The sequence below is a fragment of the Manis javanica genome, chromosome 7 (genome assembly GCF_040802235.1).
Source record: "Manis javanica isolate MJ-LG chromosome 7, MJ_LKY, whole genome shotgun sequence".
Lineage (NCBI taxonomy): Eukaryota > Metazoa > Chordata > Mammalia > Pholidota > Manidae > Manis > Manis javanica.
In genome coordinates, this window is record NC_133162.1 from 18,962,496 (window position 1) to 18,987,552 (window position 25,057).

A 25,057-nucleotide genomic window follows, 5' to 3' on the forward strand; every position below is an offset into this window, starting at 1 on the left:
TCACCTCCTTCCTCTATGTTCACCTCCCCACACACAATCACCTGCCCTCACAAGTGTACCTCCACTCCCAGTATCCCTCACACCTGCACCTCCTCTCACACTCGTCCCTCCTCACACTCCCCCCCCTCAAACGCGCACCCCTCTACACAAGCGCAGCGCTCACAACTGCACCCCTCCTCACAAGCGCACCGCTCACACACACGCTCCTCCTTACACGCGCACCACACTCCCCGCGCGAAGCAGGAGTACGCGGGCTCAGGCGGTGGCGGAGGCGGCGGCGCTCAGCCGTTACCTCGGTCCCGGCGCTCCAAAAACTCGGCCGCCTCCAGCAGGCGCTGCACGTTGATCATCCGCACCAGTTCCATGGGCATCGCGGGGGGCGACCGGGGCTTCTCCGTGCTCACTTCCCCGACCGACAGGAGGCGCCTCTGGCGGCTACAGTCCGGCACCGCCCCGGGACCTGTGGGGCTGGCGGGCTGGGTAGCCCGGTTGCAGCTCGGCGCGCGCTCAGCCGCTCTCGCCGCGGCGAGCCCGCCACCCGAGTCGCGCCGCCCGCTGCCCGCGCGCGGTTTGTTTACCTCTCGGAGCGAGCACGGGGGAGGGGCGGGAGCACCGCCACGACCCGCCCCCTCCCGCCCCTCCTCTGCCTCCTGAGAAATGTAGTCCCGCCCCGCCCACTGCACGCCGGGAGTCGGGTGCGCACGCCGCTCCACAGCGCCTACGCCTTGCCGAATTTCACAATGGCCGCTGGGAGATGTAGTCCCGCTTGGCTGCTCTCTCCAGGGTGGAAAGACTAAGAGGTGATCTGAGCTTTGCTTCTGGGAGGGAAAGAGTTGAGCAAGCTTAAATCTACTCCCGGGAAGCCCCTTACTCAGAGACTCCCGGCTGGTGCCCAAGGGCTGGAGCATTCTTTATCCAAAGTGCTATGTTCCAGTGATGCATCTACGACTACTTTCTCATGAAACTTAGGCGCCTCGGTTTTCCCATCCGCAAAATGCGCGGCTCGGACAGCACACACGTGAACACTTGAAAAGCCAAAATCGCTGTTCAGAATCAGCTGCCTATCAGAGCCAGAGAGTACTTCCGTAAGGCTCTTACCACTAGTTTCCACACAGAGGTAGTTTCTGGGGTTTTTTTTTGTTGTTGTTGTATTTTTTAAACAACTTCTTTCTGCTCAGCCCCTCACCAGTGATTTTAGAGGCTAGAAAACCTCTCTGGTGCTGCAAGTGAGGAATATAATTTAGTGAGTAAGTGATTTGCTACTAAAGTCACACAGGTTCAGTTCATATCCCGACTCTGCTACTTAGCTGTGTAGAATTTTCGGGCCTCATTTTCCTCATGTATAAAATGGATGTAATTACAACATTTATCCAAATGTTGAGGACCTACCATGTGCCAGGCACTGTACTAGACATGCTGTGTACAGTAACGAAATAGAGACAGACCCTGCTCTCAAGGAGTGTGTATAGTCAGTAGGGCTTATTGTGAAGACTGAATAATTCCAGCACTCGGTACAAGGCACTCAATAAATAAAGCTATGATAATTGTTTCCTCTCACAATCTGCATAGAAAAGGAACCAAAAGCAGCAGCTAAAGAGAACAGGGACCCATGAAAAGACTGTCAATGCCTACCTTCACCACCACACACTATCCAAGCCCTCAATCTAACAAGTCCTCAAAGTCTAAACCACAGTTTCTCAATCTAAGCATTATTTGACATTTTGGGCAAATAATTCCTTCGTGAGGGATGGGGTTGGGGGTGAGGGGGAATCTGTGCTCCATAAGGTGTTCAGTAGCATCCCTGACCTCTTCCCACTACATCCAGTAGCACACCAACAACCATCAGGTGTGACAACTAAAAATGTCTTCAGACATTGCCAGTGTCTCCTGGGGCACAAAATCACCCCTAGTTGAGAACCACTGGTCTAGGGAGAAGAAGAGCAAGAGGGTCATAACTGTTGAATGCTTTAGGAGCAAGCTAAGAAATGTGTCAACATCTATAACTTTTTCCCATCTGATTATTTTAACCTGCTTAGTGGACATCCAAAATATCAGGAAGCTCTTGGTGAGGTGAGAATTTCCCTTTCACTGTGGTCATTCCAGTGGCTACTATGGAAAATACCATCTCAGGATGAAAAACTTACTCTCAAAAACATCATGGACTTCATGCTGCATTTTAATACCCTCTCCTTTCCCCACCCCCTGAAAGTGAACAAGATTTCCAGTGAGGTCAAAAGCTGCAAAATTCTGCCAGCCCTTTTAAATATTACATTTGGCACCACTTTTAAGAACCAAATAGATATTACATCAAACGCAGGGAGACCCAAAATGAGAGGTGCTCAGAGGCCACAGGAGAATCATTTTTTTGTAAAGTCTTTGAAACAGACTATTTTTTCAGCTGTTGGCTAGGTTGCTTCAGATCTGGGCTTTCCAATTGGGTATTGGTAACAACCAACAAGGGATATGTTGGATAGGGGAAGAATGGAATTATTTAAAAGAAAATACCTATTCACTCAGAATATCTGTTTGTCGAGGGGAGAAATTATTAGTTTGGAAGTTAGTTCCCACCATTTGCAGAACCCCTTTAAGCTTTAGATCCCAAATTGCTATGGGCTACCCCATGAACTTAAAAGTGGTAGTAGTTGTATGACATGTAAAAGTCTATCCAGTGTGAGGTAAGCTGTGGGACATGTGATGAAGAAAAATACATATGAATTCAAGATGGGTCTAAATCCACATGTCATTAGCCCTAGCAGGTTATTAAAAGAAAGCAGGATGCTCAGTACATGTGCCTGGCCTTTCATGGTTGACCTCCAGATGAATGTACTAGCCCTTCTTTTAGAGCCATGGCCAAGAAGGAGATGAGGAAATGCAAAGCAGGATGACAGTCACCAAAATGACACCTGCATATGCTGAAGAAGAGGAGAGGTGATGGTGGTGGTGGGCAATGGGCCGTGCTAAGGGCTGGTTTGTGTACAGAAATATCCAGGCTTTTGTAACAGCAATTGAAGATGCCCACTTCCTTCTCCCGGCTCTAGCTGACTCCTGGAGTTCTTGCTTGGACATTGCCCATGAGGGCCTCCCACAGCACAAAGTGTGGGGCTCTAACCTTGGAAGAGTGTTGCTACCCACAAACCATCCCTCAGCACCAGTCCCAGCCTGGAGAAACCCAGAGACAGTCATTCTTTCTTTTACTCAGATGAATCCAGTTTGCACTACAAATGCAGATGGAAACTGAGGAAGAACAAGGCTTCCAAAGACCAACAAAAGAACCTGGAATCTTACCCATAGCCTCTAATTCTGTCCTTGAAGATAGAAAATGTGCCCCCAAACCCCCAAGCCTATAACAAACACAGCCCAGATAGGGACGATCTGCCTTGTGGAGGAAGTAGGCAAAGCTCTTGATTCTTAGGGTTCCTTTCTTTGAACAGTTTACTCAGTGCAAGTTTCCAAATGATTTATTGCAGATTCATAATAGTGAAGGAAGCTGGTCTGTGTTGTATCTTTTCCACAGACAGGAATGATTGAAAGATAGGAAGGGACCATGAGATTAAGTCACAAGTCCAAAGTCAGTGTGGTGACACCTGGTGCTTAAAAGAACTCCCCTGAAACTGCAAAGAGCTTACAGTGCCCAGCAGTGTTTTCTGAAATTATCTTTAAGGATGGGGATATTCAAATAATCAAGGTTGGGGACAGGAGACGGTAAGTCCTGAGCTCCTTAATGGGAACCATAACAGCAGTACATCCCTCCTTCCCCCACCTCAAAAAACATCGACAGCCTCCTTCCCATCTCTCCCCTCAGAGCCCAGAAACGTGAGGAGCAACAGAAAACCTTTCTGTCTGCTCTGTGAGTCAGCCTTGCCTAACTTCATGTGTAAGCTCTCCTCAAGTCAGTGGCAGCTCAGAGCTGCGGGTCTGTGTGCAGCCGAGATAAATTTGGGTCTAGAAGGGATGACGTAATGCTAAACCCGAGAGGTAGCTGCCGCCTCCCAGGGCTCCAGTCGCCAGGGCTTCCGGCTGACATCCCAACCACAGAGAAAAGCACCAAGCACCCCAGGTGCCTGAGCTGGGGAAAAAGGGAAAGAGAAGACATGGGGGTGGGAAGAAAAGGCAGGGGGAGGCAGTGTTAATCTGAGATCTCTGAATCTAGAAGTTTGTTTTTAGCTTCAGTTTGCTGGTGAGATCAGTCCACTGGCAGAGGCTCAAACAGCTGCACATGACTTCTACCCTGGCCTATTGCCTCCCCCTTAGAAAAGGGCTTCTTACATTTTATTAAACGGCCGTTATTAAAACAGCCTATTTCAGTGGTCATAATGGATGTGTTAATCTCTCGAATGCCCTTTTCCTTCTATTTTGCATTAACTTGGATTCAAGAAGAATCTGCATTGCAGGACTCAATTAATATACACATCTAAGATAATTGCTTACCCAGAGAACCCCACTTGGAGGTACAACTGATAAGGTATTCGGGAGAATTTTTCTAAGGTTATACCAAGTGAATGTTCCCCCAAATAACACTTCATGGTTTATTTCACATATGTTTATGTCAGCAGGGTTATTTCCTCAATCCACTCGCCATTTTCCAGATGAGAAAACTGAGGCTTAGAGAGGTATGGTAATTTACGCAAGGTAACACAACGATTGCAAACTGATGGAGCACGGGTTAGATTTATTTATTCATAAAAATAAAATAAAATGTATTTATTTCTAAACAAATAAAGTGGAGTGCGTTTTCTGGTCTTTTAAATTTGTGAAGGCCCTATTCTTTAAATATCAAGTTACATTCCAAAGAGATGCAAAGCCTGCTTTTGTTTTCTGTTCAAGGTTCATTCTTCCCTAAGGAAAGGTTAGCCCTCAGAATCAACTCCTCTGCTGGTCATGACCGCAAGCCAGGCACCTGACCCCACCACGCCACTTCAAAGACCACCACAGGTGAGCAGCTTCATTGTGTGGAAGCAGTTTCCCTCCATTCTGAGGAATGTCCCCCTAATACTTTTTTCAAATGATACCTCATTTGTTGCTGTAGTCATGGATGATCCTCCTTTAATGTGTGGTTACGATTGGTTAGACTGATAGATTTCGGGACTTTCAGCCTTCTCTGGCATGTATGCTGGCCAGCCATGTTATGTTATTATTTCAAAACACTGCTCATTCTGTGAGTTAATATTTTGTTTTGAATGTTTGCATCTATATTTGGATGCAAAAATATTCTCTAATTTTTTATCGCATTTATCAGGTTTTGGATATGATGGCCTATTCTTTCAAAGTTAGATGCAACTTGGTTTTAAAACCCTCAAAAAAAAAAAAAGATTTTCAGAGGCCTTCCCCTGCTGCTGAGAGGATGCCCCACAGTCTTGCCATGACTCTGGGTAACCCTCTGTCCCCTGCCAGGGGTCTATATAGAGTTGACCTACTGTACCCCCAACCCCTTGGCATCACTCCCTCCCAGGAAGGAGTAACTAAATCACAGGTCACTATATCACACACCCAGCCCTGCTGCCTTGTGGCTGAATTCTCAGCCTCAGTTGCACTATCTACAATAAAAACACTAGGCCCTTGCCTGTCCAAGGACACTGGTGATCTCACCCACCCTTCCAGCTCCAGCATTCTGATTCTGGGGTTCTGGGATTCTCCAGAGATCCTAAAACAATATGCCTCCATTTTCCTATTAGCTGCGTAATGAGAACCAACAACGTACATGGTGCTGCTTAGACAGTCAATTCATTTAATCCTCAGCACACCTTTGAGATTCCTATTTCACAGTTGAGGTCCCAAAAGGTCAAACAATTTGCCCAAAATCACATAAGTAGTGAACAGATTCAAATCTGGATTTTCTAACTCTTAGACCTTACAGCATACATTAGGCTATGCTCAATAAGATGAGGTCAAACAAAATTGGTTAGAGCAATGGTTTCAATCAAGAGTAATTACATCCCCCTAGGTGGCTTTAGAAATGTGTAGGAGTGTTTTTCTTGACTGCTGCAGTGACTGGGGGGTTCTGGGTGGGCATTGGGGGAGCTAAGGACACTAAATCCTGCAGTATTGTGGACTAAGCCACACAAGGACTATCACCATAGCTCCTTTGTTGAAAAACATTAGGTCAGACGGTCAAAGGCAGAGAACTCAATATTCACTCAATAAATATTCCTTAAGCATCTCTTATGTGCTAGGCACCAAGCTACATGCCGAAGATAGAATAATGAACAACACGACTTAAGGTCCCTGTCCTCAATGTGCTTGTATTCTAGCCTGACAGACTGATAAGCAAGTAAAATCAGTATAAATTGTGATAAGTAGGATAAAGGATAAATGATAAATGGGGGAGGGAGTAGCTCTCACGGGCAATCACAGGTACTGTCTAGGCAGCTTCTCAAACTTGAATGAGCACACAAAGCACCTGGGAATTGTGGAAAAATGCAGACTCAGATTCAGCAGGTCTAGTGTGGAGCCTAGGAGTCTGATTCCCGACAAGCTCCCAGCAAATGCTGAGGCTGCCCATCTTCAGACCACACTCACTCGAAACAGTAAGGGGGAAGGCCATGCAAGGAACTGGGATTTTATTCGAAGTGACACAGGAAAGAAACTATTGAAGGGCTTTAAAGAGGTAAGTGACATGAACTCAGTTATATTTAAGATCACTCTCATTTCCTAGATCTTGGTGGAGTAGAGGAAGAGGGCGGACCTGCGCTGTTTGACCGGAACCAGCTGGCCCGCACGGTCACAGTGGCAGCCAGTGCTCGTAGCTCATTTCTGCAGCTCCCACTTGCCTGTCTCCTCTAACTTCTCTGGGAGAAGCCCTTGGCTCCTAGCATGAGCCAGACCAGTTGCCCTACAAGTTCGGGAAACCTAGTATAGCCTGACAGGGTGTGGATTCACACCCCCGACACCCTAGCGTGCAGAGCCACAGGAGCTGTACTGGTTGGGTGAGTTTCCCAGGGGGTGCCTGGCAAGGTGGTAATGCACGTACAAGGAGAAACACCCTAGACGATCACCCTCCAGAAAAGGGGCCTTCTCTGGCTTCAGCATCAACACCCACAGAGCCCTGGGAAGTTTCAGCTGTCCCCTCTCTGCCCTCGGATGAGTGGGAAGTAGAGGAAGTTGCTCCAGGGAGGCACCTCCAAGGGGACCCTCAGCCTGCACTTCAAACATGCCAAATCCATTTCCTGCCTCTTGCTCCCTGAGGCTGCTCTCAGAGCCCCAAGTTCTCCTAGCAGGAAAGAGAAACCTGGGTTCAAGTCTCAGTTCCACACTTTGTTAGTATGTGGTCTTGGGAAAGCTAGCTTTGCTAAGGCAAAGGCTCTCCTCATCTATAAAATAAGGATAATAATAGCACCCCCGACTAGATGGTTGTGAGGATTTAATGTAAAACACTTAGCATTGTGCTGGCACATAGTAACTGCTCAGTAAAAGGAGGCCATTATCACTACTCCTTTGGAAAACACAAACGACATTGTACTTGTCAGCAGCCCCCTTGGGGATAGCTTATCAGACTTCCAGGAGATAGACAAGAATTATTTATTGGTCTCCATTTACCTATCATTTGCACTGGAATATGAACTGGAACTGGAGACCATACATACTGTACACTGGGAGCACCAAGCTCAGTGCCTGGCACCTGGCGGGTTTTAGAAACTACTTGTCAAATTGAGCTAAATTTTATTGCTGGTGGAAAGAATGAAAGACAGTTGTATGCAAAGCACTCAGAATCTTGGGAGTCAAGAAATATGGTGGAGATGGTTAGGTGTGCTGGAGGTAAAAGGGAGATAATACAGGGATGCTATAAGGTAGTTCTGCGCCCCTGTAGATAGAAAGAAAAGCAAAGGCCCCACAAGCTCCCACTTGCTACCCATGGCCAGAGCCACCCTGGGCATGACTTCTATTTTAATGCAACAGTATTAAAATAGTCCCAAATCATCTTTATGCAAGTATCCTTGCTAAAGGCAATGAAGACACAGAGCAAAATATCTCAAATAGTAGGTAATCCAAATCTCCTTTTATTGGCTTTAGTTTGAATTTCCCAATCTCTCTTAGGACACCGTGTTTATCTTTCTAATTTTGCCATGTTTAAATTTCCTTAGCAGACCCTGGAATTGGACATTAGAGGTATGCAGCCAAGGGCATGTTGTATGGGAGAGTGGGCTTGGTAGGAATACTGCTATGGACCATCCTGTAAGTGCAGAATGCCCCAATCTGTAAAGAAGTGAATGGAAAGTGCATATTTACAAGGCTGCTTACATAGTACTTGGTTTCGAAAGCTCAGGCAGGAAAAAAAAAAGTCAGATCTGTAAAAATTACAAGGGCAAACAGGAAACAAAAAGAATTTTAAACAAAGCTGTCAGGGGTGGTAGGGGGTCATCTCAGGGAGTAGAAGAACTATCCCTTTTGGAAGTCCAAGATACATATTTGTTCTATCTGTAATGATGCTAGAACCAGACACAAAACCCAAGTCAGATGCAATCCCACATTAGGGGTTCACTTTAAGGAAAATGGATTTCTAAAATCTGGCACTGAAATGGGGTATGCACTCCATGAGGGCAGGGACTTGTACCTCCAGGGCCTACCACAGTGCCTGACATAAAGCAGCATGTGCTCCTGAAATACCAATTTAATGAATAAATTCACAGAACAGATTTATGGAGAATCCCTGGCATGCAACATAAGTCCACATTTTATAAAAGTATTTGCCACAAGGGCCTTTTAAAGAGAGGTTCTCTAATTTAAATTTCTTAAAAAGGGATCCTATTTACATATATTTCCTGGAGATTTATTGCTCAAAGCAAGGGTCACCTGAACTTTCAAAATGTTTCACAAGCAAGGGGCCCAGCACAGCATTCTGCCACGATGAGGAAGCACACAAGGGGCCTCCAGCTCAAGAGGATGGTGGCCAGTGCCCATTATTTTTGGCCAGAGAGATCAAGTTAGCTGTTGACAGCTTTAACACCTCCAACCAGGCCACTCAGGGACAATGATATCAGAGACAATTACTTCCCTTTAGTAGCAGAAGTGCCAGAGAGCAGGTGTCGGTCCCTGCAGAATTGAAGCTTCTCTCCAGTATGAGCCCAGAGCTCCACCCTCTACCCTCAGAAGGAGGCCCCTCAGGGAAGACTTGAATTCCTTCTCTTCAGTTAAGGCTTGGGTAGCCATCCTGTCACTGCCACCACCTTTGGACTTCTCCCATCCCACCCACCAACCCACGTAAAAGAAAAGACAATATTTTTTCTAAATAACAGATTCAAATTAGCTTAATTTTGAAAGGCTATTGAGAATGTTGCAATGACCTTTGCAACAACCAGACACACCCTAGGATCTGTAAACCAAGTTTGAGAATTGCTGACTTTAAGAGCACCTAACCTGTAAAACAAAAGCCCTTTTTGGGGCTCTGCCTGGGACCCATTCTCACATCAGGTGACAGGTACACAGTCCAGAAAGATCTGGTTCTGCGTCTGCTGTGCCATCTGGGGCAAGCTACTGCCCCTCTCTGGGCCTCAGTCTGCCCTTCTGTATAATGAGGATGATGGATGCTCTGTGACCTCTGGGGTTCCTTCTGGCCCTGATGTTGTCTTACCACCTGCCTCCTTTAACAACAAAACCCAAAATGCAGTGGAACAAAGAATGGGAAAGGGAAGAGAATGGTTCAGAAGTCTTGACTGCGATAAACCTCCCCCGATTCCTGCCTCCTGAAAATTACTTTCTTCATTCTGCAAGAAGATTCCCATTTCTTGCTGGGTTGTTCTTTTTTTACTTCTTTTTCTTTCTCTCTCTTTCTTTTTTAACTTAAAAACCAAAAACCACAACTCACCTCCCCAAAACAGGTCATTCTGAAGCCAGAGCTGTCAGGGTTTAGGTGTGTCAGGCCTGGCATACTGGTGGTATCTAAGTGAAGACCAGGCCAGGGCAACCATGTGCTTCTCCTACAGAAACCCAGTTTAAAATCAATATTTATCCAACTGTATTTATAGAAAGTGGTGGTGGTAGGGAAAGGGGGTAGGGTGGGGAGGCAGGGGGATCTAAAACAGAACAAGCCACAATGACTGATGCAAATCTTTGTGGCCAATTCGTTTCTGCAGGGCCCAGCTTTTTTTAAAAGGCAAAAGACCCTGCTTTTGATGAACCTGCTGTTGGCCCCAGTACCATAGCAACCGCCCAAGTCTTCTAATATGCCCAGAAGACAGACTTGGGAAAGGCAGCCGAAGGGGGGTGGTGTTTCCTAGGAGCCTGAACTTGAGTTAGGGCCAGGAGAGTTGGACAACTCTGAAAAACAAAACAAAACAAAAAACCCTCTCCACTTGGCTATTCTATCTCCAGCTTCACTTCTAAACTTTTTCTAAGCAGAGTATTTGCAGGAAGACCTTGGACAACCAACAGGGTATTTCAAATACCAGCTCTGCTTCATGTTGCTAGATGACCTTGAGCAAGTCATTTCACCTCGCTAGACTTCATTCCTTAGCTGGAAAATGCACATACGCACATACGGTTATTAAGATTGCAGGCTTATTCTGGAATCAGAGGCCTAGGTTCGAAACTCAGCTCTGCCACTTACTAACCATGTGACCTTTGGGCAAGTTACACATCATCCCTGCTTCGTGGTTACTCTGTCCATAAACTGGGGGTAATAAAATTGCATATGTCATGGAGTTGTTGTGAGGATTGGAGATAATGCATTCTTAGCCCCACACTGGCATATAGTCAGTGCTCAATAAATGGTAGCCAGTATTGATATTATGCATTGCAATTAGCTGCTGCTGCCGAAGGCTGCACTCTCTTCATTTCCCTCAGTTTTACCTCCAGATTTTGCCTAGCCATCTTCAGATAAAAATTTCAGGGTGTGTCAATGGAAGAGTGTTTTGGGCAGAGAAGTAAGGTAGATGAGCAACTGTTGTTTTTCCCTGGAGCTGATGAAGCCTACTTTTCTGCCCAAACCAGGAAAGGCCCCATTCAGCACCTCCAACTTCCTAAAGGCCCTGCCCCATTTCCCTGGGTCCCTACACAGACTACCAGTCTCGGAGATCCAGAGCCACAACAATATCCTCAAAAGTACACTTCTGGCATTTACCATTGGGAGGAATATTTAAAAATGGAAAGAAAGTTGAATCTGGGGAAGATAATTTAGGATGAAGAGGAAAAAGAAGCTGGCTTTAAGAATGCTTTTTATACAATTCCACCAAAAAGAAATACCCTACTCCATCTCTACCATAAATCAACCCGCAGAGTTTCCAAAGCAACAACTGCACATAGTAAATGCTCAGTACACATTTGTAGAATGAATGAATGAATCATAAGATGCCTGCCATGTAGAAATGTGAACTGCTTAACATTAGCATAAGTCGCCCTAGTCTCCTGCTCTCTAAACCAGTAACTGATTGGTTTCAGGGTCACAGCTGATGACACTATGCCATTTCAGCTCTCCAGGCCTGACCACTATCTTCTTGCAGGCCCTGGTCTTTACAGCCCAAGGGAAGTCTATGTTGATTATGGGAGACATCCTCCCTTCTTAGAAGAGATCTGTATATCCAGCTTTTTTCTAAGTCTCAAAGTCTGTCCTGTGTCCCCTGATCTTCAAACCTGATTGCTCTGCCATAGCCAATAAATGGCAAATCCAACCAAAGAATGTATATTGTTTCTACTGTTTGCCCAGTGTATGTTATATGCAACCGTAACACATATTGAAATACTATAGGTGATCTTTTCCCTTAAGAGGCTAATCATCTCCCTACGAGGATCAAGCCAGTGCACAGCAAGCAAGTAGAGAATTGCATCATACTGATTATCAAAGCACAGAGAAGTGACTATTTATTGAGCACCTACTATATTCCAGATATTTTAAGTGAAGCACCTCATTTAGTTGTTCATCAATGATGTGAGGCTATGTGGTGTTATTGTTATCTGCATTTTACAAAAAAATGTAACCTCCGAGAGGCTAGGCTGTGTGACCTAGCTGAAGGTCACAGCCAGTAAGCAGTGAAGGAGAAATTTGGGCTCTGCTCTGAGTGACTGTAAAGTTTTCATTCTCTCAACTACCGTGACTTAAGAAATAGCCAGGGGTGCTTTCTAGAGGAGATGAGTACTGATCTAGGTCTTAAAGGGTGGGTAAGATACTGATACCCCTCGCGAAAGTAACAGAATGAAGGCATTCTTGACGGAGGGAAGAGTCTGAGGCAAGCACAGAGTCGTGGCTGTGAAGCCTGCTTGCTGGTGGACCTGCAGGAAGGGAGCAGAGGAGATTAAGTCAGGATGCAGGGTGGGGCCCAATGAAACCAAACAGCAGCAGCTTCCTCCATTAGGAGGAAGAGGCCGCTCCTTGGCCTGTTCATGCTCCTAGGAAAGCACCTCACCCTCAAACCCAGGTAATCCACTCCAAAGAGCAATCCATACCTTTGACTCCCATCTAATCATTCTTCTGTAAAGCATTGCCCCCAGAGCCACCTTCGGCAAACACTGGCAAGACATTTCTGCCTAGATTCTAGACCTTACCTATTACTCTAGCTCCCACTTGCCTCCTCAACAGCTTTTAGGCACTTAACTCCCTTTTGTGAATCTGTTTTTTTCCCTTTCAGTTTTAACTTTTTACAAAACAGGAAGTAAATATTTTTCCTAATTACCCTCCGTCCTAAGTCACTACCCTTCCATTGGACCTCAAATGGATATAGGTAATGATGCCAGTAATTATTTATATATAATTTCTGAATTTGTGATAATAGGGTAACTGTCCCCATGATAATACTTCTGGTAGCCTTTAATTTGAGATTCTTAGGGATTCAAATCCGTTGGACCTTCAGGAGAATGACTATACCTGCATATACTAGGGAATCCTTACATAAGGAACAAGACAGTCAATACTGACTGACTGAATTTAAATCCCCTGCCCCAAGAAAACTAACCATATCTACTGAAAACTAACCATATCTACTGGGAATAATTCAACACTGTGGCCACAACTTGGTGAACACTTCTAGTACGGAAACCTCAAAGAGGCAATGAAAAGCAGTTCCGGCGACAATGGAAAATAAGGCAAGCTCCTGCCAAGTAAGTACTTTCCAGACAACAGTAAAAACGGAACGTGTGAACTCGTGACAAGGGTCTAAGGGTGCATTTCGGGAAGGTCTCTCAGAACCCGAAATGGAGAATGGAGAATCAAGGATCAACATCCGTCCCTGGGGAGAAGAGCGTCCCTTTAAGAAGAGATTGTACCAGCTGGCCGCACTACAGCTCCCAGAGATTTCCTGGCTAGCTTCCTGGCCCCACCTCCCAGCTTCTAGCCTCAGCAACGCGTGACGTCAGAGGAAACTGAAGCCGTCGATTGGCTGCACGACGCAGCTAGGTCAAGTCCAGTCAGAGGAAAGAAGTTTGTCTCCATGTGGAAACCATGTGTCTCTAGCTGGGAGGGGGAGGAAGAGGAGGCGGAGAAACTGAGATCAAGTGATTACAGGGGAATTGGCTGAAATGAAGGCGGGGAGGTTGTGCACCTGAGCCGGCGAGCAATGCCCTTTGCAGTAGTGACCTAAAAAGAGAAGAAAAAACTTGCCCAGCAAACAAAACTTGCGCCACCCCCCATCACAATAGTAATTTAAAAGCTACGGTCCTTGCCTCTTTCCCAAACCCGGGGACCTGAGAAATGCTGGAATCGTATGGAACGCCCAGATCCTCCTCCCTCCCCCAGTGACTGATGATGTAAGCGTTTCGGAAAGCGGGGCTCTGAAGCAAAACAAGCCCAGAGCGCGCGGAGCGACCCGCAGTGCCCGAGCCCGGCGCACGCACGACCCGCCCCCCGACTCGCGTTATTGCTGTGCACACGCGGACCGCCGTGACGCGCGGGCATTGTGTGCAGCTAGCAGAAAACAACGGCGAGCGCAGCCAGCTCGAAGAAGCGCCCCCAATAAAATGAGACTGATGCAGGGCTCGCCGTTTTCCGTACCGGGAGACCCAGACTCAGTGGGAGGGGAGGGCGAGAGTAGGGAAGATAAAGTAGCCCCCGTGGCCGCTCCTGCTTGCAGGGAGGATAATAGAGGGCTCGGTGGATGCTCGCTCATAGTTTACTGGAGGTCACTCTCGCCTGCGTGAGCTGGTGGGGAAGGGGCAAGGGCCTGGAGCGGGTCCCCACAGCCAAGCCGGACACGGCGCAGCGCCCCACGCTCTCGGGGAAATCTGGGGACCGTTGGCATCACGTCATGCAGAACCAAACAGGGGCGGCGAAAAGAGGCAAGAGAGCTAAAAATACTCCCGCGGGGAACCGGCCGGAGGAGGTGGGGGCAGGAGGGCCGAACGGCTGACTACGCGCACGAAGTTGACTTGGACTTGGATGCTGGGATTCCCGAGCCCCTCTCGGGGGCTGACGGGCTTGCAGCGCGAACACCTCGGGAGGGGGACCAGGAGGAAGCCCCCTTGGCTTTCTCGGCCTGAGGAGCGGACTCCGCTGCCCTGTGGCCCGCCCTGTGCGGGGCAGCCCGCCCCGGCGCGCCCGGCCCTCTGCTTACGTGACTGGTGGCCACGCCGGAGCCCCGGCACGGAATAAACTAGGAGGTGGCGGCGGCCAGGGCGGCCGGGGGCGGGGAGACAGACGGCTGGAGGACTGAGGTCTCCGATTGTCTGTGCGAAGCGGGGGGATTGTGCGGGGAACGCGGTGGAAGCTCAGTACACCTCACTCGGGCGGGGGGTGAGGGGAGGCAAACCAGGTATGTCAGACACTGCCAAGGTGCCCTCTTCGGGTGCACCCCTCGCCAGGACCCGCGCCACTGTACAGACTCCGGAGAACCCGGGACTCCAGGCCGGGGGCTAAAGAATCGCGCCCCTCCCCCCTCCAACAAAAGCGAACACATCAAACAAAACCACGTCTTCACCCAGCTCACACCAGAGCTGGCTTTTCAGAAACTACCCTCCTGACAAATGCCCATTCCCCACACACACACCCGCCCAACCATGAATAATCGCAAACCGATTCAGCTACACAGTCGGCGATGCGCCTTTCTCGCAACATAGGCACTCGGAGAAAGCAGAGAAGAGAAAGAAAAGAACGCACAACCGACCTCCCAACACAAATGCTTGTTTTTGCCTTACAGCTTCTGCACAATTGCGTTGCCAACACACGGTTACTTTAACTCTGGTGGTCTAGGGTGTCGACCAGCTAAGATGTTTTTGTATTTGAGGGTGGTTGTGTTTAGAGGGTGGGGGTAGGTTGCAAGATACGACACGTTGCAATCGGACTATTTTTTTCTCTCTCTTCGGTCTCATTGATCTTCCTACTTGTTCGGACAGATTGAACAGCCTGGTTTTCTCTAGTCTGCCGATCTATCTGCCTCGGTTCTTTCCCTCTTCTCACAGCTATTATTTGTGAGGACCGTGCTGGAGACACCGCACCCGCGTGTCCGGTCAGGGCGCTGAGTCGACTGCCCAGGGAGCACTAGATGACTTGACCCAGCTGGCAGGGGCAAAAATGAAACAAATACAAAAAGGAGGCCAGGCCAGGGTGGGGTTCCTAGCACCCCACCGCCTTACCGCGCTTCACTCTCCTCCCGAATCTGGGGGTTGGAGGGTGGGGAACGGTAGAAACAGACCAGGAAGGCGCTCGCCTTCCGTGACCTGCACGGTCACTCCCGGAAAATAAAGGAACCGCACACAACAGCCCACACCTTCCTCCCCAACTATTGTTTCCTGCGAGATCCCAAAGTTTCCATCCAGCTACGTCCCCCTCTCCAAGTTTCCCGGGCGCAGGACGGCGGGTAGGGGGGGCAAGCTGCCTGCGCTGCCCAGCCCTCCCTGCTTGTTTCTTTTGGGGCAGGGGGTGGCACCCCAAGGCAACAGAGGCGCAGGGGAGTGTACCCGTGGACGCGACCGCCCAAGCCGAGCCCTGCTGCGAGAGGGAGGAAAAGCAAAGTAGCCCGGAGGGAGAAGCAGAGCCCACAGCCCCAGCGGGCCCGCGCCGAGGAGACTGTTTGGTGGTTGGTATTGTTGTCGTGTGTTTGTGTTTTCCTTCTGGACCCGCTGAGCTCTGCCTACGGTTTCCAACTTTCGGCTTCTAATCCCCACCCCACCCAGGAACGAGCGACAGAAAAACAACACTTGTCTGCCCGAGAAGGCTCCGGAAAAAAAAAAAAAAGAAAAGAAAAAGAAAGGCGACCTCGAGGAGAGCTCCCCGGCTCAGTTGTCAGCAAACAACACTCCCCGCTCCTCCGCCGGCGGTGCTCCCAGCCTCCGAGAGACAGACCTGCAGACCCTCCGGCAGGCCCCTCTCTACCCCCGTCGTCTTTGTTACATCTTTAGCAGCTTTGTTGTGCGTGTCCTTTCTCCGGTGTCATCGGCTCTAATGCCATGCGCTGGTGTGTATTGGGAGGAGGGGGCGCGGGCCGAGCAGGGCAACAGGGGTCGCCCGAGTGGGCGAGCAAGAAAGACGGGCGCCGAGAAGGAGCCACGGCCCCCAAACTTACTTTTGTTTTCTTTCTCGATCTGCTCCAGGTAGCTGGCGGCCTCGAGCAGAATCTGCACGTTCTGCAGAAAAGTGTTGATGTGCTTCTCCATAGAGTTCTCGCTGGTGTTGAAAATGTCCGAGAAGGGGCACCTGAGCTTGGCCCCCGCAGGCTCCTCGGGCTGGGCCAGGGGCTGCGGCGCAGCCAGCGCCGGGGGCGCGGCAGGGGCCAGCCCCGAGCCCTCGCAGCGCGCCTCCTTGCGCGGCCGCCCGCGTTTGCCCATGGAGGGACCGGGGTCCGCTGAGCTCGTCGTCTTTTGGGGCTGCGCGGCGCGGCTGAGCTCCGGTCCCCAGGGGAGACCCGGCTGGCTGGAGAGGAGGAGGCGTCTAGGCGAGGAGGCGACCTGACTTCCCGAGCCTCGCTGCGTGCAGTTATGTTTGTGTGTGTGTGTGTGTGTGTGTGTGTGTGTGTGTCGGTCTCGCAGTGGGTCTGTGTGTACGGGAGATTGAATGAACCTACAGGACAGACGGAGGCGCTCTGGTGCCTGGGTCCTAGTGCGAGCCTGTCACCATCCGAACTGGTCAAAATAAAAGGTGGAGACTAGCGAGACAGGGACCGCCCCCAGCCGGGCTGAGCATCCTGCCCCGCCTCTCCCCAAATCTTACCACAGTGTAGAGCACTGTATTTTAACCCGAATGGAAAAAATACTCGGTGTTTCTGGGTGCACCTGCATAAAACAAACTACTAATATTTTTTTTGTCTTCACATAAAAATAACACCTCGCAAAGTCTCCAGCATGATGCCTGGCACAGAGTAGTAGGTCCCCAATGAATGGTAGCTGCTGTGACTTTTTTTTTTTTAATAAAAGCCCAATCGAAAAGGCCATCACATAGAACTTGAAGTTCCCTCTCTTCAGTACACGCACCCCTACACATACACGCAGAGGCACCGGTATGTGCCTTCACAGAGCCAAATGAAATCCCCAGGCCACAAAATCCAAATCCTGGTTACAGATGTACTCACTCTTTCTTTCACCCTTCAAATGCAAAGTTATTTCCCTGGAAGGGGGAGGAAATGTAAGCATCTCTCTTCACACTCCTCTTCTCAGCCTTCGCTCAGCTGTGCAAAGCTCTCACGGGGGTGCCACCACACTTGGCTCCCTTTTATTGGACAGAGAGGGAGAAGTGACCGTCCCCCCCACAACCAAGCTGAATTCCACCTTTGGCTCTGAAGACCTCTACCCCAGTTGACACTGTTTCCATTGCTGCTGCTGTCACCCAATCAAGGTCTGCAGGAACCAAGAATGCTTTTCCAGGCCTTAGAGGTAAGGTGGAGTCGGAGGAATAGCTGAAGGCCAATGGGGAGTGCCATAGAGAAGGGTTCAAGTCCCAGCTCTGCTGCATGGATCTTGTGAGCTCCGGCAATTCCCCTACCCTCTCTTGGTCTAAGTTTCCTCACCTGTGAAATCTCTGCTTCTTAAATCATATTTGCCCTTAGTACACTTCCTGACCCATAGTAAGGTCTTTTTATTCCAGTTCAGACACAGACCAGAGCCTGGTACCCTACTTTCCTCTAATGGGGGAGCCAGCTACAGGAAACAAGATGCATCTGCACTTGGAAAACCTCTGAAATAAGCCCATCTGAAATGGTGTCACCTCACAAGGCCACCTGGAGCTTTCCTCCAAGGGAACCATTTACGTAGAAGACACAGCCAATGCTGCCCCCTGGAGTTGTGCCACTCAGCCACCCTACTCAGAGGCAGCTTCCTATACTTTTGTCAGGAAGAATCTTACAGGAAATAGAAACATTTTTTTAAAAAATAAAAACATTTCTTTGTAAAACACTCACTATATACAACTCAGAGTACACACACCCTCACAGAGCCTTCAGGAAAGCCTTGTGTATTTGTAGAATATAACAACTTGCTGCTGAAACTATAGGAAGAATCAGTAATTGGCATTGTAAAGTCCATGTATTCATATTTGGGATCATACTATAATCATGTGACACCTACTCTTCTCAGTTGCTATCTTGTGACAAATTTTCATTGGTTGATCTCTGCATTCTTCATCTAGGATAGAGCAGAGGTTCCTAAGAGCTGTGGAAATAAGTCACCCTTCCATTAACAGAACAATTACAGTAACGACTTTTTGTTCCTATTGGAACCAAGCCTGAGTTATTCATGTTTAAACATCTATAAATGTCTAAGGACTTGAGGAAGGTAGTTTCAAACAAATTACATCCAATGTTATTTTTCAAAAACTGGCACTTGTGCAAAACAGCCCTGATTTCTCTTACCCCAAAGATAATGAGACAATGAGCCAGCTAACCTGGAGAAAACCTTGGTCTCTCTTTAATTCCCTGGTGGAGGCACAGGCCAAATGTGCATATATGCAGTACTGTGACCTACATGTGTGTATATACACACCCACTGAAGCAGGCACACCCCACATGTGAGGGCTAAGGCGGAGGTAGAGTGTTTTATAATTATTTATCCCTATTTCATCTCTCATAGGTCTGATTGCTTCAGAAAGCCCAGTGGGAATCTTCAAGGCAGGCCACGGGTCTGACCAAAGCCAAAATAAACAATGGTTGAAGAAAATCTACAAAAAAGTGCTGACTTGCACTATTCCCACAGTTAACCACAGCCCTCACCATCATTCCCATGGAAAACACCACTGCTGGTGCCAAATCAAGTTCCCCCCCCCATCATTGAGGCATTGTTTTTTGTCATTGTGTGACTTCTTAGCATCGAACAATGGCACCACAAGAGACACAGTGAAGGCAGGAGAAATGCCTTTTTGTTTCATAAAGTCTGTGATATTGTGCCCCGAGGTCTCACATATAGTATAGTTGTGTATATTCACTTTGGTGACATGTATGTGGAGGGATGAATGTGCCAAGCTAAAGCTCAAAGCCCATTCCTTATTTTTTTCAGAGCCCATCAAGTGTTAAATCATATTAGCATTACTTGCTCTCTCCCTCTTGGTCCCTCCCCCCAATTAACAGATTTCTCTAATAAAGCTGGCCCAACAGAGAGGGATGTTTCAGGGGTTATATCACGGGACAGGCATCCAGGAGGCTGAGTTACAAGTCCAGTTCCATTCCCGATTAGCTTTGCTTCCCGGGAGGAGCCATTCAAACCCTTTGCACCTCACTTTCTCTGGGGCTTTGACTCCATAAGTAAACAGGCCTCTTTGGAAATTTGCTGGGAATTTCTGCGGAGAGCAGGTAGGGGATGAGGTGGCTGGCCTGATAAGAGCTTGTGAAATCTTTAAAAGAAAAGCAGTGACTATTTGCAGTGCCCAGCAAGGCCAGCCACGATACTCCTTAGGGCCGCAGATATCTTGGGTGCCTGCTCAGGCTGGGTCTTGTTTTCCCAAATCTTCTGTCTCTTTGTTTGACTTATTTGCCTCTTTGGTAATATTTTTCTATCAACCTTGTTTGCATTTTAAAGCAAGATCACTGTCTCTTTTTATTTGCCCCTCTCTCCCCCAAGACATTCTACATTCTTACACCACAGGAGCTGTTTTGCCTGTAATTATGTCTTCAGGTACTCAGAGGCTGGTTATTACTGAGAGGAGGAGAACTGCCCCCATCCTGCATCAGATGGGATGCCCTTCTCCATCCTGGACCATTTCGGCTCTGCTGGGCTCCTTGGCCCTGCTCCTCCCTATGCATTCTCCCCTCACCCCCATGTCTAGCTTTCCTTGGACCTTGCAGCTCAGTTGGGCCACGCTCTTTTACTTGTGATCTTTGTACTCAGGCTTGGTAAACACGATCAGGACATCTTCTGGCCCCTGCACTGTCACTTGAGTCCTGATCCCCAGAGCTTTCCTAGCCAACTTTTTCCTAGGCACCTTTCCCTTTGGCAAGGGATCACCCAGCAATGAGCTGAGCTGCTGGCTCAGGTCTCCTTTTGAGCCTTCATCTCACTTCTATCTATTAGGGAACAAAAGTGGCCTCAAAAGAAGCCCCAAAGTAGAGGGTTAGGAACAGGTAAGACACAAATAGAACAGCAGAACAAGGGGAACTGTGGGGGTCTACTTCTCCCACTGGCTTCTGGCATAGCCTTAAAAGTGCTGACCAGTCTTCCTTCAGCCCCACCCACACACTCACCAGTGGGTGTAGACACGGGCAGAGGATAAATAGCCTCCACCCTCCAGTGGAGCTCACCTGGGTGTCACCTGCTCCTGGGAAATTATCTCTGCTCTTCTGGACTCTGCCCTCTCTTCTCATGGACCTCTGAGGCTGGCATGCCCTTCCTGTCTCAGCCACCTCCTGGGCTTCTCCTATGCAACACCCAGTACTTACAGGGCTCATTAGACTGAGCTCATCAAGGGCAAGGAGCATGCTTCACTCCGTCTGGCATCCCCAGTCTCTGGCACCTAACAGAGCATATGCATGACCAAAAACAGGGGCTTAGGCCAAGAGGGGCAAGGGAATGTATGCCCCTTTCCCACTTGGCTGGAACCTTGATGCTGGCCTTTCATGGCTTCCTTGCTCCAGCATGGCAAGGAGAGGCACTTAGGCTGTTTGCAAAAGCCATTCCTGAGTCACTCACATTAAAATTTAAATATCAAAATGCTGTTTCTGTGGAGAAGCCAGAAACTCATTGAGCCAGATAACTGAGGTTCCCTTCCCCAAAAGCACAGAGGTTCAGCTGCCCTTCTCCTGTGCTTACCGTTCTCCATATCCAGTGAGAAGATGGGTTTCCTCTATCATAAGATGCCTTTGATGAAGAGTTTTCATAAATCACCAGGCAGTGAAGGCAGTGGCCTGGGACCAAAGTGGGAATCACACTGGGCTCATTTTTTCACATCTTATTTTAGGGTGTTTTCTAGGAGGCTCTTTCAGGTTCTTATTTTCTTTAATGTCTCCATATAAAAAAAAAAAGAATTCTGCTAAGATTCCAAATTCATGTATCTTAAGGTACCAGTAACTGACACCGGCCTACATCCGATCATTCCCAAAGGTATTTGGAATTAAAAGATGGCCAATACTTTAAGCTAAAGGAATAAAGTTCTCATGGTGAAATGTTAGATATCAGGAAATGGAAGGGAAAGAAAGTATGCAGGTGGTAAAGGATCTTCCTCCTATCAGCTGGCTGAATTTGTTCAAGTTGCTTAGCCCTTCAGAGCCTCAGTATTCTCATCTACAAAGTGGGAAGAACAACATTTGTCTTGATGAAGGGGTGTATATATAAAGGAACTTTGGAAACTGTAAAGTTTGTACACCTGTCAGGACATTATTAGGCTAGGAGAGTCCTAGAAGATTTTCAGGGAAGACAAAAGCAATGACAAAAATATGGGAGCAAGAGTCCGAAGCCCAGACTTTGGGCCATCTCTGCCGCTGCACTGCTCTATCATTCAGGGTAAATTCTCTCAACAACCACGGCAGCGGCCTCATCTGTGGCACACAGCCCACCCTCCTCCCCCATTTCAGAAGGTATCATAAATTCACCTCCCCCATGGTCATTAATCACAGACTAGGATGTCACTGCCCACTGGGGTTTTCGGTCAGCATAGGGCAACCAGTATGACCATACTGAGCTGGTAAAATTCTAGCCAAAAGCAAAGAAACTGGCATTTTAGGTCATCCAATCTGCCTTCTCGCTGGGAAAGACCTGCTTCCTACTGTCTTTTTTTTTTTTTAAACCAACCAACAAAAAATGTTGGAGGAGCCCTATTTCTGCCTTCAAGGGGAACTGGGGTCCAGACCCCCACTCTGTGAACCTCTGGACTCAGTAATCTGGTAAGCAGCCCCACACGACAAATCTACATGAAAGGAGCAGCCCAGAACGGTGCTGCTCAGAATGGCTCCTGGCCTTCTGTCTGGACACCTGCCCGCCACTCACTCTCTCTTCCCTCTGAAGCCTATTTTTCCTTTCTCCTTTTCCCATCTCTTCTGCCTGAGGCCTGCAAGTTGCCCTCTTCCTTTCCTGACCTAGAGCTCAGTTCTCATGGGTGAAAAGGCTGATGAGCACTGAAGTGGATACATTTATCAGGGATAACAGAAGCTTGAGCCTGTATTCAACATACAGATTAACTCATTCCATCAGAGGACATAGTCTTCCATGTCTCGGGCTGCTTCTAGGTATAGGAACATAGCAGTGAGCCGAGAGTCAAAATCCCCATTGTCACAAGACTTATTTCTTATCCAGGTACACATGTAGACATAGGACCAGCAGTACACACGCAAATACACTCATAGGCATGTGCATGCTCACAAAGACAGGCCCTTTACTCCTATGTCTTTCAGAAAATGAAATGTAAGCTCTAAGTTGCAGCCTGAGTAATAGGGATTCATACAGAGGAACTGTTATGTCCTCTTATACATTGTGGAAATAGTCATAATAGAAAGTAAGGAAGGGTGTGCCTCCATGTTTGCCTTTCTCTCTTGCTTACATTGGAAATTAATTTTTGTTTGCACACAACTGACCCTTTGCATGTTTCTATGGCAGTAAGGAATACTTCATTATGTATCAGAATAATCAAATTTTAAAAGTTTTCCATTTGTTATTCTAATTCACAAAGTTCCAAGGATCTAACAGTATGTGTGGCCTGCCAAAAAGTCACGTCAAAACAACTGTCTGAAATTATAACCTACCTGGAAAAGTCAGAAACATAATCAGAGGCTTTTCCCATATAGCTACACCCTAAAAACACCCATCCCAGACAGGCAGGCACACGAGAATAACATGTTGGCATATGGTTGCAAGACTCTGTCTTAGACTTTTGATACTTAATTGCATCATTATTAAAATAGAATTGAGTAGAATATTCCAACCACAGAGCCTAGAATTGGGAAATTCTTCATTTCCTGTTCACTTTTCAAAGTCTTGGAAGAACTGGGCTCCATCAAATCTTAGCCTCAGCTGATGTTAAAGAAAATGTCTCCTCATCTCATTAGTTTTAATTTCATATCTTCTGGTCATGAATGCTTTTGAGTGCATTAATCATATATATAATGTGGTCCCAGATTATTTTAGAGATACTGTAAGAGCTCATTTTCATAGATTACCTATAATATTCCAGGCCCTGTTCTCCAGTTCTATTTCATCCTCATAATCACTCCATGAGCTATTATCATCACCCCCACTTTCCAGGAAAAATGGAGACCAAAGAAAAATAAATGCTTTTGCCCAGTTGTAACAGCAAGTAAGTGACAGAGCTGGGGCACTCCCTGACCTCCAGCCTGGCACAGCAGAACATTCCTTCTTCCTGTTTATAGCCCATTTACCTTCATTTGGGTCTGTCCAGCCACAAGCGTGTTTGGTGTAAGTTTATATGCAATCTTGCTAATTGAGTTTACAAGGGTGCTTGTTCCAAATCCTCATTAGATGATAGACTGAAAATTATTCAGTAAAGGAAACTTGGATTCTCTCTTTCCAGGCTGTGAGTTCTTTCAGAGGTTCCACAGCATCTCCAGCAGTACCTAACAAGCACCCTGCACAGAATAACTGCAATAGACTTTGTTTGATAACAAGGAACTCAGCACAGGACCAACTCAGAGAGTAGGCAGCACCTTTAGTGTATTTATCAGACATCACCCATCTCCCATTTGGTGCCCAAGCTAGCTTCTCATGGTCTGTCCTCCCCTTTACACAATTAGGCTCACTGCTGAGTTAGAGAACAGACACTGTGCCACAGAAGGCCCTAAGAAATCACATGTCATTACCTCCCGGGCCAGAGGTTGTAAAGCTGAGAGCAACATGGAAGTGCATTTGCAAGTCTGGTGATCACATAGGGCAGAGGTTCTAAGCCTGTACCTGTGCAGTAGAGCAACCTGGGGATAGGGCTGCTCAATTTAGCAAAAGAAAATGCAGGATGCCCAGTTAAATATGAATTTCAGGTAAACAAGGAATAGTGCTTTAAGTATGTACCTAAATAAATGACAGAAACAGAATTTGAACCCATCTCTGTCTGGCTCCAAACCCCAAGTTTTTAATCTCTATGTTGTATTACTTCTCAAAAGCCGATGGCACTCTGAGCTCCTCCCCAGTCACAGCAGAAATTTGGGTGCCTGTTTAACCCAGATACACAAAGGAAATGAAATTTGATACATGCTAGATTGCATGACCCTTGTATTCAGGACATACTTAGGCTAAAAATTATTTGTTGCTTATCTGAAATTCAAATTTAAATAAGTGTCCTGTATTTTATCAGGTAACCTTAATTGAGGAGCTTAATCTAGAACAATTAAATTAAAATCTCTGGACATGGGTTTCAGATACCAGTAATTCCAAAAGGTTTCCTAGGTGGGTCTTACGAGAATTACTGATAGACTGGGCCTAAAAACATGGAGGGCAAAGGACGGAAAATTGGGTTTGGCCCAAGGTGGGCAACCCTGGAGTAGGAAGTGGAGATGTGTGACAAGACTTGCCTACCCAAGGCTCTGCTTTCAGGGTGCTCTGCTGGGCCATACCCCAGGGAGCAAGCTGGGCACAGTCAGTGGGTCTGGACTGTGCAGTCAGCTTCTCATCCTCAGAGCCACATGGGGGTATTTCCAGGGATCTCCGGAGGCAGAGACACCAATCCTCCCCAGCCACCTCCATCCTGAAATAGCTAAGCTAGCATGTATCACATTTCATTTCCTTTGTGTATCTGAGTTAAGCAGGCACCCAAATTTCTGCTGTGACTGGGGAGGAACTCAGAGTA

At 47.6% G+C, this 25,057-nt stretch overlaps 1 protein-coding gene across 2 annotated transcripts in view; it reads right to left on the reverse strand.

Annotated features, from left to right (window-relative positions):
• MXI1 (MAX interactor 1, dimerization protein) overlaps positions 1-16,907 on the reverse strand; it is a 79,367-nt gene extending 62,460 nt beyond the window's left edge. The window contains exon 1 of one of the 2 annotated variants that reach the window (XM_037001205.2): positions 16,419-16,907. In XM_037001205.2, coding sequence (XP_036857100.2) covers positions 16,419-16,680 — 262 coding nt within the window. In that variant the 5' untranslated portion in view covers positions 16,681-16,907. Of the gene's footprint in view, positions 1-292; positions 628-16,418 lie in introns of those variants that run through there. The other variant, XM_017677559.3, reaches the window with a different exon arrangement.
• Positions 16,908-25,057: the final 8,150 nt, after the last annotated feature.